This window comes from Narcine bancroftii, chromosome 3, assembly GCF_036971445.1.
Source record: "Narcine bancroftii isolate sNarBan1 chromosome 3, sNarBan1.hap1, whole genome shotgun sequence".
In the NCBI taxonomy this organism is placed as follows: domain Eukaryota; kingdom Metazoa; phylum Chordata; class Chondrichthyes; order Torpediniformes; family Narcinidae; genus Narcine; species Narcine bancroftii.
Window position 1 is genome coordinate 336,977,299 of NC_091471.1, and position 13,908 is coordinate 336,991,206.

Genomic DNA, 13,908 nt, shown 5'->3' on the forward strand with positions numbered 1-13,908 from the left:
AGTAGGGTAATTGTCAGGGTGTCAGTGGTCTATTTTTGGGCTGTAACTTTATTAACTTAAATGGAGGGTCAGAAAGCAGTATATTTCAATTTCTGCATAAACAATCAGAGAAGTATACAATTACTAAGCCACATTAATAAATTGGAAATAGAGAAAAAAGATTTCAATATTGGCAAATGGAGGAGAGGATCACTGGGGTCTCCCTAGCTTCTTTTTAACGATGTTACTATGAGCACTGTCTAAATAGGGCTCAAGAAATTGTAGAAGTCCCTTTCCATCCAGAGCACAGTATTTTAACCCACTACCATCAAGGAGGGGGTACAGGAGCATCAAAGTAAGGACTGGCCGGCTGGGGAATAGGTTCTTCCTACAGGCTGTGTGACTGATGAATAGTATGCTGTAACTGTATAAATCATCCCAAAATATTTATTTTGATTATTTATGCGATCATTATGTACTGCGTATTGTGTGGTTTTGTGTGTGCACCATAGTCTCAAGAGATACCGTTTCAACAGGTTGTACAGGTACAATCAGATAATAATGAACTTGAAATGTAGATTTATGCACTTTGACCTAAAGGAGGAGAACAAAGTACCTTCTCAATGTTTCAAGATCAGAAATTGTGTTAATCTGAAGAAACTTTGTTGATCATGGACAAATGAACAAAAAAAATAGAATGATAACCTTGAAAAGACTGCAATCCATGGCAGAAATAGTTATTTTATAAAAGTCTTGGTTAAATGGCCAACTGAAAAACATTGAGTATCACCTCTCGGAAGGAATATATTGGACCTACAGGAATTGCAGTGTTGATTCATCAAAATGGTACCGAGATTTTAACAGTTAAATTATGAGCAGAAATTATAAACTAGTGTTGTGCACACTTGAATTTAGAAGGTCAAGGAATGACTACATTAAAGTTCTTAAAATATAAGAAGAACTAACCAGGAGGAACCACTTTTATTGATTGCAACATGAAAGGATTGAGACCAGAGTCAAATAAATCAGTCAGATTTTTCAGTAGTGAACAGGAAACTATTTTACATGCAAGGTATGACAGAGCTTCAAGGTTCTCTTCTGCAAATGGAAATTATTGTTGGGTAAAATATTAATTCTAAATATGAGAAGTATACCTTTATTAACTAAATATTAATTATAGTCAATATATTTATGGTACAGTAAAACCCCTGGAATGCTGCATCTATGGGGATGGATAGATACTGGATAAGTGAATTTACTGGTTGCTTGAAATTGTGTGTTGCATGATCGGCGAACTAACAGCAAAGTGCACCCATTTTTTTTACCTGTTTATTTCTGCAATTTTTATTCCTGGTTGCTTGAATTTCAAATAACAGGGGTTTTTATTGTATATAGTTTGATCACAGATCAAACATGACCTCATTAAATTTCAGAACAAGTTCAATGAGGTTCCCCAATTCTTAGTTTTTTTTACATCCCCATTCCAGTACATTAGCAATACAATTTTACATTGTATTTTGAGAGTTACATATTCTCCTGGTATGTTAGCAAAACTTATGGGTGATACAAGACATATCATACCTGGTTATGTGCGTTTAGTTCCTGGTTTTCACGTTGGCATTGTCTCAATGCCTGTCGCTCTGCTTCCAAAGCCTGAGCTAGGTGAGCATTTTCTAGACACTTCTGGGAGTACTGTTCAGAGAGGACTTCAATTTCTCGATGCAAGGATGCCAACTCTTCACTGTTAAACAAATATGAAAGACTTCATTAGTCCTGTTCTGCTGAATGATAAATTCAATCTTTAATATTTTAGTCAGTTACATTTCAGTAATAAAGTACATTTATATATTACTATATTCTACATGGATGGTAATCAATTGTGATCAGTGGAAGTCCTTTCTTTCTATTCAAATGAAAAAATTGTCTCAAAGAGGAATTTTTCTCAAAGAGGTAGTTGTAAAGTTATTTAGGGAGGAGTGGGTCAAGCTAGTTAGATCAAAGCAGGAAAAAACTTTTTGCAGTGAAAACTTTTTTTTCTGAAACATGTACCTTACACATCAGATGAGCCTTCCCAAAAGTTGAGCGAAAAGCTTAAGGAATAATAGGTATTATACTGTATTTCAATGTGGCCTGATTTCTAGGTGGAGATTTGATACAGGAGTGTCAATAACTGGGGGGTTGGAACCGGGAGAGACACTCACAGATAACAAAATTTTTAACAGATGACCTGGTACCTAATTCAAAGCTGTGAACAGTATTATTGTTCTCAACTGAAAGACTGTAACAATGGATGTTTACTCAAGAAGACATGTGATCAAAGAGAAAGCCATCTGCTTATGACTCAGGCTTTTGGAAAATTGAAGATGAAAACCAGTATTGATCAAGCAAGTCATTGAGACAAAAAAACCCCAGCATTTTAGTTCATCAGAAAGTCATCTGGAAAGACAGAATTGAAGTGACTTCAGGTGAGATGGTCACTTCTGCCGTTTCTCCTTGTTAGAGGAGAGCAGTGATCTACTGTGGCCATTGTGATGGTCATTTTTGATTGATCCATGTCGAGGTACTGGAAACAGGATCAGTTCTGTATTTGGATCATGCCAATTCTAATGGTCATTTCATTTAACCCAGTGGTTCTCAACTTTTTTCTTTCCAGTCACATACCACTTTCAGTAATCCCTATGCCGTCAGTGCTCTGTGATTAGTAAGGGATTGCTTAAGGTGGTTATTTTTGCTTGAGAAAAATTGTTATTGGCATATTTCCTTTGGAGTTATGAAACCGTGCACATGATGAGTCAATTATGTACAATTAAAAGTATTTTTCAAACTTTTTCTTTCTACCCACATCCTAAGCAACGCCTTACTCATCACAGAGCACCGATGGCAGAGGGAATACTTAAAGTTTTATGTGAGTGGAAAGAAAAAGGTTGAGCACCACTGGTTTAACCCTTGCCTGGGTTTGTGGAAGCATCGCATCGTGGAAGTCATAAGTTTTGTACCCCTACTCAAGGAGGGAGATGTGACACATCATTCATAAGAAGCAACTTGACAAGAATTTGAGAAGTCTTAATTTCTCACCTACTTCATAACTACTTCTGAAACCAGTTTAAAGGTTCTGAGTTTCAACACAAGATTTCTAAGACTGAACTTTGAGTTGACTTTTCAGAATTGTGCTGAAGCTGTAATGGTTTGGGGGTCCCTCGTTATTACAATTTAAGTAGTACATTGAGTTTCCTTCTCCAAGGTTCATTTATTCTACTATTTCTAAGACTGAAGAAGGTACATTGTTTCATATGTTTTGGTCATGTCCTTCTCTTTCCATTTATTGGGAAAGTATTTTTTTGTACTTTGTCTTTAGTTCTTAATATTAATTTGATTCCTAATCATTTTCTTGCCCTGTTTGGAATAAGCAAGCCAATGGACTTGAATTTGCTTGGTTACAATCCCATGTAGTTACCTTTGGTCTCCTTATCACAAGAAGAGCTAGATTAGTGAGGTGGAAAGATGCTGTCCCTCCTACTCATATTCAATAGCTATCTGATGTGATGGCATCTGACTGGAAAAAAAATAAATGTTCTACTGTTGAAATGAATTTTAACTCTAAGTTTATGGGGTCCTTTTCTTGATTATTTTCATAATTTATAAGATTATTTAGATCCTGTTTTGTGGTTTGGTTGGTTTCCCTTTTACAGTAGTGAAACGCACATGTTCAACCAATAACTTCACAAGGGAGGGGTTAGATTATTAGCATAATTTTTACATGTTGTATCTTTTTTTTCTTTTTCTTTTAACTTTAGCAGGATTTTAATTGAACTTTAGTGAAACGACTAATTTTAAAATACAGGGAATATTTTCAATGTATCAGGTTATTTGTAGCCATATGCAATAGTTTGTTGGATACTTCTTCTTCTCTATGGCCAATTTACTTATAAAATAATAAAAATATTGAAAAAGATTTTTTAAATAAACAACTAAAACATTTTTAAAAAGCTTTCCTTCCCTTCTCCCTTTCGGCACTGTTCCTTGCATTTATTTTGGAGGTAGAAAGCAAAATTTCATTTTAATTAAGAGGATGCTTCACAGTTTGTGGACCGAGAGCCTCATATTGACAGTGTAACCAAGTCAATCACTGAAATGTCATGCGTGAATACATCTTATCAACGACAGAAAAAAACTGTGCAATAAAAATCTCAACAAAAGCTTCAAAACTAAGTAAACAGTTAGAGGAGATTCAGTGAAAGCAAATAGTCTTTCACCTATTTTGTATCTATTAGGTCTCAGAGTAAGACTCTGATAATCAATGTGGCACTAATAGCCAGATACTAAATACAAATACCCTGACACTATTGTGAAATAAAGTATTACAGCTGAGATCTATCTGGAATGAAAATGCCTATAAATGGATAAGCTACAGGAAAATGACTCAGCCAAAGTGTGGCCAGAATTTATGTTTGGACTGCTTGGTCAAAATTCTTCATCTTGTACTTACTCATGCTGCTTGCATATTTCGTCAAGGTCTGCGTTTACATTAGTGTTTTGAGATTTCCTTATCCTTTCTAGTTCACGGTCAAGTTCCACTCGGTGTGCATTCTTCATTGCTTCAATAGCTATGTAAAAAAGAAAGTAGATTTCAAAATTGCAAGCCATAAAATCTACAAGAAACAATTGGAAATGGATTGAAAAATATTATTAAACTTCTTCTCACTGCTTTCCCTAACAGATGACATCAATTTATATGGTGAAGCCAAGTCTTTTTATCAAGAGTTGTTGTGATATTCTATCACCTTACCCCCACCAACAATCTTTAGCCTCTTTCACACTTGAAAGTCCTCCAGGAATTAACAGCCAATCTGGTGTGAAATGAAAATCTTCTCAACGCCGGCATCAGTTGACGTCATCTCATGCCAGGAGTAGACTGCCTCAACCCCTAGTACAATCCCCGGCGTCTGCAGATGCCAGCGTTACAATCAAGCAAGTGTAGAATGGGCAGTTGCAATCTGGGATAGAAATAACCCAAGTTTTTGCATGAGTGCAGGAACATGAGGTAAGAAAAGATTAAAATGAAGGTATAAATTTTGCTGTGGAAAGTCACAGCGGGAGAAAGAGAGAGGAAATAAATAGCAATAGTGGGCAATTTTTAAATAACATGGGAAAGGTGGTAGCACTATAGTTCAATTTATAAAGACTGTGGGAAAAAACGGTGGCAGACCTGACTTCCCAGAGTGCCATGCCGCAGAGAAACCTCTCCATGAGTGCTCCATGCATGTAGCTGTGAATACAGCCCCTTTCTCTGCGACATGGCATTCTGGGAAGGCAGGTCAGCCATCGCTTTTTCCCCACAGTAGTTATAAATTGTGCGTGATAGCACTGCCAATTTTCCCACACTGTTAAAAATGATCTACTATTGCTATTTATTGCTAGCACTTTCCCACGGCCCCCTATATTTATATAGATCAGCACAACAACAGGGCTCGTACTGTACTTAAATAAACTTTAATTATGTTATAATTAGGCATAATTAATTTTGTTCAAATAGAAGATCATAATACATTGATCAGGGTTTAGGGCAGGTCCACCATTGCTCGATGTGTCATGACGTCATCGGTAGAAGGTAGAACAGTCCTAACCCCAGAGTTGGCTCCTTGCAAGTGTGAATGCGTGCAGTGTCCCAGTTAAGAGTGGTCGAGTGTGAACAGCAAAAACGCCGTTCCTATCCCAGGACACTGAAAATCCAATTTAGGGTGAGAAGCAAGTGTAAAAGGGGCTATTGGGTCATACAGTATGGAAACAAGTCCTTTGGCCCATCGTCAAACCATCAAGCACCCATTTATATCAACACTACAAATGCTGTTAATAATTAAAATAATTACAATTATTACAGTTAATACAAAATATTTAAATCACATTATATTATGGGTCTAATTTTAAAAATGCAAGTCTATTAATGACCAGCTCTCATTATAAGGAAATAAAATCAGCTTAAAATTGATTTTCAGAGATGTGAATTAATCTGCATTGCAGCACAGGGCCTTTCTATTGCTGGAAAAAAGTACAAGAGGTAAGATAAAGGTTCCAAAGTCTACAGTTTGTTGTTCAGAAGATTACAGAGATTAGGAAAAATGATGAGAAATTGAATTGAGTGTCAGAATTCCAGAAGGTCAACAATCTTCAAGCACATTTTTAGTGTTCTGCAGATTAAAGTCCTTTCTGCAGACAGACAGGCGCTGATCTTTTATCCTTCCAACATGGCTGAAAAATGCTCTTTTAAATTAGGATAACAGGTAAGATCAAGTCAAATAAGTTTCCGTGTCTGTACATTATAGTCAGTTAAAGCAAAGATACTGAACATTACAGAACAAGAATGAGGTAATGAAACAGTTACAAATATCAAAATATCGATGCCTAATGAAGAAATAACAAGGATTTCAAAAAGATCTGTATCCCTGTTCCCCAAAACCAGTTAGTTTGTTAATTTCCCTCCTGTGCTTCTTACATTTACTGGTCCCTTGTAAATGCCAAATGAGGCAGATTTGTTTAAGCATCACGTGGAGTTGTTTAAGGTTGGAAAATGTTAACTAAAGCTGAAACAAACAACTTCAATAAGTGAAAAATCAATGCAACAGCTTGATAAACAGAGCACCAAAGGTTTCTAAAATTATGAAAAGATTATGTTCATTTGTATCATCTCGATTCTTAGAATCTGGTTTTCCAGTCCTCATTGTCATAATTTGAATCACGTAGAGTTCATGTTCCATTTTTCCCTGAATAGAAACCAGTATTTACAATGTTTTGTCAATGAATCATTTGATCAGCTGAAATACTGACGGATGCAAGAACCACCCACACACTATAGTTTTATGAAACTCAGCTGTTTTACTCAATGATTTCGATTTTATGGTCTTGGAAACTTAGATAGGGAAATTCTTTGTGTGAACATCAATGTGCACCAATAACTAATGATGTATGTAAGTTGAGTTAAATATTTAGTTATGAAGGGGAGGGCTATGGTTTGGGTGCGTCAATGAGAGTAAACATAATAATAATTTTCAATTGAATAGATAGGCCAAGAGGCCTGGTTCTGTGCTTAAGTGCACTATTGTTATATGTGGTCAAAGTGTTCTGCAGGCCACATTAAAACAGCTCATATGAAGAGGGCACAGAATTGTTGAAGAGCACCACCACCTTGCATATAGCATCTTCCAAATACTCACGCCATCAGTGAGAATGCTGAACAACAAAATGAACTGCTCACACTAACCATCCGAGACTCTAAAATTTACTAAACAGTATTTATTTATGGTTTTATCTATATTTGCCATGCAATGTGTAAGAGTTAAAATGAATTGTAAGTTGCAAGCTTCTAGAAATGTTTTTGAATTCCATGAGTATGTCTCCACAGTAACAGCCTTTAAGTCAAAAAATTTTTTCCTGCATGTTTGAAATAAACAATTTAGTTTTGAATTTCCCTTTGTACTGTGTAGGACCAGAGCAAAATGAAGAAGGTCCTGATAATTGTTTTTGACCATTCTTTTAAACGTTCTTTTGAATATATTAACATTTTACTGCCTGTTTTATTAATTGTTTTTTAATCAAAGTTCTTAATGCATTAAGTTCTAATAAAGAGTGAAAAAAATCAATGTTTGTTTAAAACAGACTTTTCATTTAACGAGTCAAAACCACATAATCTGCATGCTGTCTGAGCAAAGATAAAGGGAGATAATTGCAATAATATGTATTGTTTGTCTGTATCAGTGCTATGTCTGGTTGTGTGTTTGCATGTTTTACATTAAGGACTGGAGAACGCTGTTCTGTCAGGTTGTACAAGTGCAATCAGTGCAATAAACCTGAACTTGAGTTAGATAGCTAAGACCATTCTGAAGTTAACATTTTTAACATCAAGTTAGTTGGACTGGATATTGTGCAAAGATGGGCAAATCTCAATCTCCCCAAAACATTTTTTGATTCCAAATGAATCATAGTCAAATTGAGTCATAAATTTCTTGACAGGTGTCTTTGCTAATTATTGGATGTTATCAGTGCCATCCTTTAAGTTGAAATCATGCAACGGTGATGTTTGGAATTTTCCTTACAGTAATGGAAAATGGGATGAAGGTATTGCAGAGTACATGATACATAACATTCATAAGAATTAAAAAAATTTAATCAGAAGATTCTAGTCAGTTATACTCTTCTCATCCATTTTCACATACCAGAGATGGTGGCAGCCGTCTCTTCAGCTAGCAGCCGCTCTTTGTCTTCTTGCAGGCTCTCCAGCTCTCGTTGATGCTGCCGGTGGAGTTCCTCAATTACCTTTTGATGAGATTCTTCCATAGCAGAAAAACCACGTTCACATGTAGCCTAGAATGTCAAAGGGAAAATACTAATTATGAGCATTACCCCCCCCCCCCCAAAAATAGATTTGGTAATGAGTTATAACATAAATGCTGCCCTAGTCCAAATTCATCCTGTCCTATTGAAAGTATATTTAATCAGATTCATATCAAATGAAAAAGAGTTTTGTATCTACATTTATTCTGCCTGATTATCTTCATTAGAAAATATAATTGGTAGGGTTTTTTTTGAACAAAAAAATCGATATAATAGCAAGGGCTCAGTAATAGTTGTGATAATAAGAGTGCAGATTTACAATTTGCTACTACAAATTGAAACAAAAATGGCAATGTTTATTCTAATGTTCAACATCTTGTGTTTTCATAGCTGGATCCCTGATTCAAATCCTTAATAGGAAGTTGGTCAAAGATCAACTTTCATTGATCGCCACTCACTGGCTGATGTGGTGCTGCAAGTTTTACTCAAGCTTCCAATGTACACAGTATCACAAAATAAAACTGCCAGGGACCGACCGGGTCTATAAATACCATTGGATACGATTAATTCTAGATCTACTGCACAGAATGATGCAGACGAGCACTGATGAAGTTATGTAACAACAAAAGGCTAACAGCAGAATTTTTGGCAACTGTGAACTTCTATGGCTGTTTTTATCATGCAATGCACAATACTATTATTTGACTTTTGTCTCAGGTTTTTATTTCATTATTCCTGGAGCTTCATTTTCCAATTTTATACCCTTTTCCTCTTTCCTACCTGCTCATGTTTAAAAATGGCAGACAACAATTGATGTGAGATTCCACAAGGAAAGCCAGTCAATCCTTGATGTTCCCAAACCAAGTGCAAATAACTACAGAGTACTCCTCTACTTATGAGGCTGCATCCGACAAACCAGAGATTGTAAGCCAAAAAAAATCACGTCGAAATATAGGTATACCTTATATATCACTGACAGCGCTGTATCAATCCCCACACTGATCCCTCTGCTCCGCTCTCTACCCACAGCCCTTTATCATCTCCCACACTGCTCCCACTGTCCTGCTCTCTCCTGACAGCTCTGTATCAGCCCTCACAGTGATCCCGCTGCCCCACTCTCTCCCAACAGCACTATATCAGTTCTCACACTAATCCCATTGCCCCACTCTCTTTCCATGGCCCTCTATCGGTCACACATTGAACGCAATGCCCAGCTCTCCCCCACCTGTGCTGTATCAGTCCCTGAAAGCTTTCCGACTGAACTAAACGATTGACTAAGGAGGCGACAAAGAATTCATCTTTGAAAAATCAACGATGCTTGTGATTACCTTATTTTAACATATTACATGAAAATGATTAACAACAGTCACACTATTGTACCATCCGAACTGAACCATCATAAGTAGAGGAGTGTCTGTACATAGGTATCAATCCGATTGTTTCTTGTGGTTGGGGCCAACTAACAACATAAATCTGGAATTAAATTAACTTTCACTGCAGCACACACTGGCTAAAGGATGGAACTCACTCATATTTCTCATGTTGTTTTCTGTCAGAAAGTGTACAAGAAGAGACTGGGTTTTATTTCATTTCTCTCTCTCTCTTTCCCCCCCCCCCCCCATTCATTGCACACTTCAGATACAGTGAAATTATTTCCTTGTCATTAAAAAATATTCCTGGCTGAAAAAAAAGCATTCATCTGCTCCAGAATACAAGAAAAAAATCCCTCCAAAATAGAAATGTGAATCACGAACTTCCTTTGTTTATAGGAGATTAGGCTCTAATGAATTGCAGAACAGACAGAATGGTTTCCAATAATACTTTGAGGCAATCACTGTGGTATATGGCAGTGGAGTTTAACATTGATACTTACCATGCAACAACAGGCTGGATTTCCTCATGGTGACATGGAGATAATTGGGCAACCAATTATGTAAAGGAGTTCAATCTATAAACCTTTCCATTGTTAAAATGTTGTGCACAATTGTTCAGAACATCTTACTATTACAAGAATTAAAATTGCTAGTTTATACTCTATTGATTATTACATCCTATTAATGAGTCGTAGTATTTCATTTTTTTTCCATTATTTTGCTACTTACTGATCATTACTGGTTAACTAAGCAGAAAACAACATTTGAAAATCACTGCAGACTATTTTTAAGTAACAATCCCCCTCAATAATTTTTCTTTTCCCACCAAATCATCTCAGGATAATGATTCTGGGACATGCAAAATTCATCCTATTTATTGATTTTGATCTTATTTTAATACTCTGAGAGAAAAAAAAGAAAATATAATTTCCTTTCCATTCTCATATCTATTCTCTTCCTGGTAATGTTGGAACATGCTTCCTCATACAGGCTGAGTAAGTTCATCCAATATAATCTTTCACTTTCGTGATTACGTGACTGTCTTTGTAACAATACACATTTTGCATTGCAAGGCCGTGGTTAGCTTAGTGATTAGTACAATGTTATTACAGTGCTAGTATCTGGATTTGAATCAGTGCTGTGTGTAAGGAGTTTGCATGTCTCCTTGTGTCTGAGTGTGTTTCCTTCAAATGCTCCAGATTCCTCTCACCCTCTAAAACATACACGGTTGTAGGTTAATTTGGGTGTGACTGGCCAGAATCAGCTGTAAATTTAAAAAAATACAAAATGTGGATTTTTGCTTTCAATTTCTTCAAAAATAACCTGTTCATGACTTCTGACTTCAAAGAACAATGCACAATAACCATGGTCTATTCTCATCTGAATTTCACCCAAAGGACAGTATTGAGTGTTAAATGACACATTATCCTTTCTTCCATAAAGGATTGTTGCAACTAAGAACCTCAAAACTAATTAAACAGTGGGCAGATTTTTAAAAAGTACTTTCCATTTACAAAAAATTTTACCACTTATACTCAATTCACATTTCAAACTACTGTCCAGTATTCTGTAGGGAAAGAATTCTCTGCAGCAAAAAGCATACCCATTTATTAAAGGTTCTGACTTGGAGCAGTCTGGTAATTGACTAACTGGAGATCTTGCTGCATTCCCAACAGCTAACATAATAACTGTTAATCATATACAATAACGGTGTTTAGGGCATCTTGCACAGGTTTCAGTCTTTATAATATAGTTCCAGTGTGTGTAACCAATTTAAAAGAGGCTCCAAGGAGATAGAAACAGTTTAAGCAAGTAAGCAAAGAGAAATAAAATGTCAGAAAACATGAAATTGTCTTTCTTGAGAGGTAAAATAGAACCACACATTCCCAAAATGATGAGAAACTTCAGAGTTCTGAGATGCAGAGGACTCTGGGAGCCCCAGTGCATGTTTTGCAAAAGACTAATATGCAGGTAAACTGTAACTAATTAGGAAAACTAACAACATTTTACTGCTTCTTGTAAATGGGATAGTGTTATATGAAAATATGGAGTAACAATGCTTCAGTTATATTACACATTCGTGAGGACACAGCTGGGGTACGAGCGGTGGTTTTATTTGTGGACTTCAGGATTTAATCTTGTTGAAAGGAGCTCAGAAAAGGATTTACAACTGATATCTATAATTGGTGGATTGTCTCATGAAGTGAAGTTGGACTGAACATGCTTATATCTGCAGGACTTTAGGCGAGGGAACTTGATATCAACATTCAAATTCTGAGGGGTCTTGGCAGGTTGCACAGGAAATGGATGTTTCCTTTTAGAGGAGAATCTAGAATTGGGGGTCACTATTAAAAAAAATGAGGGTGGCTTTAAGATAGAATTGAAACAATTTACTTTATTCTGAAATTTTAGGGTCTTTGGAAATCTTCCTGAACGGGCAATGGCAGCAGAGTTTTTCAATATTTTTGAACTGAGTGTATAAAGCAAGGTATGAAACCTTCGAGGAACAGATAGAAATACGGAGTTGCCTTTACTATACATACAGCCATGACTGTAAAGGCTCAGGGGGGGAAAATCTGGCATCCAAATTGTGATTATCTGTATGTTCATAAACATTGTAATCGTGAACACAACACTTGAAACACCTCTTAAAAGAACTTTAAGAGTTGAATTATAATCGCAAAATAAACACCTCTGTCCATTCATAATTTCTACCATTATAAAGCACATTATTCTTGGTTTTACAGAAATTCATCAACTTCCAACCCTCTTGAGCTGCTGCCTCCCAGCAATTCCCCACACGTGAATAGAAAGCATCAACTTTTTGATGGCGTCAGGGTCAGAAGTCCTAGTCGTTCTCTAGCATTTCAGTCCACCAGTCAGTCCTCATGGCATCACACCAATTCAATCATCCACGCACTGGTACAAAGGGCCAAATGGGAGACATCAGAAGAGTGGCCGTGAAATTTTCTCCTGTCCCTATCCAAATTAAGCATGCGTAACAGTGTACCTCCTTACACCACACATCAGGATTTGAATTGGGGACCAACTTGGAGATAATTGCCACTTTTAAGACTATCTTGGAGAAAATGTTCCCTTGGACAGACTAGATGGATTTGACTCAAGACTCCAGTAAAAATAAGCCTTGATTGATACTATTGGCTTAAGTTGCCCAGACTACAATGTATCTGGGAACTTTAAATGATCGACAAAGTGAATTCACACCTGTTCTTACACATAAAATATGAATGACCTTTATGACATTGCTTGGTGAACAAAATAGGTTGTTAGCTTATTAATGCCTCAAAGGTGTGATAAAGAGGTACAGCCAGCTGAAAGAGAAAGGGAGATTTATTTATTAATTGCATAGCAATAGGTTAGACACTGAAGGGTAACAGTAGATAACTTGCATTATTAAGCACAGCTCGATTCCTGTGAAGGGATGTTTTTAATCAAATGCAATTGAATCCACTGTCTGACCAATCAGAAATACAAATTACTAATCAAAATTATATATAGAAAATTATCCTGAATATATTGACAAAATATGAGCTACGTCATCCTTTTAAAATAAGGATGCATTTTTAAAATGTTCACAAAATGGTGTAAAAGCAGGAGCCAAAATTTAAAGTGGGCTAATCAACAAAGTTTGTATAATGAAGAAAATCTTTTAATGTCAAAGGCTGGACAAGGACAGCCAAGTTATAATGGTTTATACATTAGGAAATTACATTCCAATCTTTTGATCTTCGGAGAAACAAGAGTTTTAAAAATGCTATATTGAACTTAATTGGACTTCCTACTGAAACCTTACTTCAACCCCTTTCTGGTAACTTAAAACTTAGTTCAGAGACAAAATAGATAAATGGGTTCTGCTGCATTTGAAAAAAATTCTTAAGAGAGCACAGCAACAACAGAGCAAAGGTACAACAGAGAAGAACTGGGCAAATTTAGGTACCTTTTTCTGGGTGTAATGTTTTTGCTCAAAACTGGACAGCCTCTATAAACAGTTATTTTATGTGAATATAATGCAACCAGTCTCTTCAGCATACACCCTGTAAGTCAGTTGCTGAATCCATTTCCTTCTGCCATTCCCCCCAAGTTTGGACAATATACTCTTCCCAACTTTGCCCAGTCCAACCACACATCATGCCATGCAGATTGAGACACAAAACACATGACAAAAATAAGCTAACTGGTGCAGCAAGGTAAAATGCTACCAGCCAACATG

At 36.3% G+C, this 13,908-nt stretch overlaps 1 protein-coding gene across 2 annotated transcripts in view; it reads right to left on the reverse strand.

Moving 5' to 3' along the window:
• LOC138759274 (putative leucine-rich repeat-containing protein DDB_G0290503) overlaps positions 1-13,908 on the reverse strand; it is a 257,041-nt gene that overhangs the window by 19,026 nt on the left and 224,107 nt on the right. For both annotated transcript variants that reach the window (XM_069929427.1, XM_069929428.1), the window contains exons 17-19: positions 8,187-8,334; positions 4,466-4,583; positions 1,561-1,720 (exon numbers count right to left, since the gene is read on the reverse strand). In XM_069929427.1, coding sequence (XP_069785528.1) covers positions 1,561-1,720; positions 4,466-4,583; positions 8,187-8,334 — 426 coding nt within the window. The remainder of the gene's footprint in view (positions 1-1,560; positions 1,721-4,465; positions 4,584-8,186; positions 8,335-13,908) is intronic.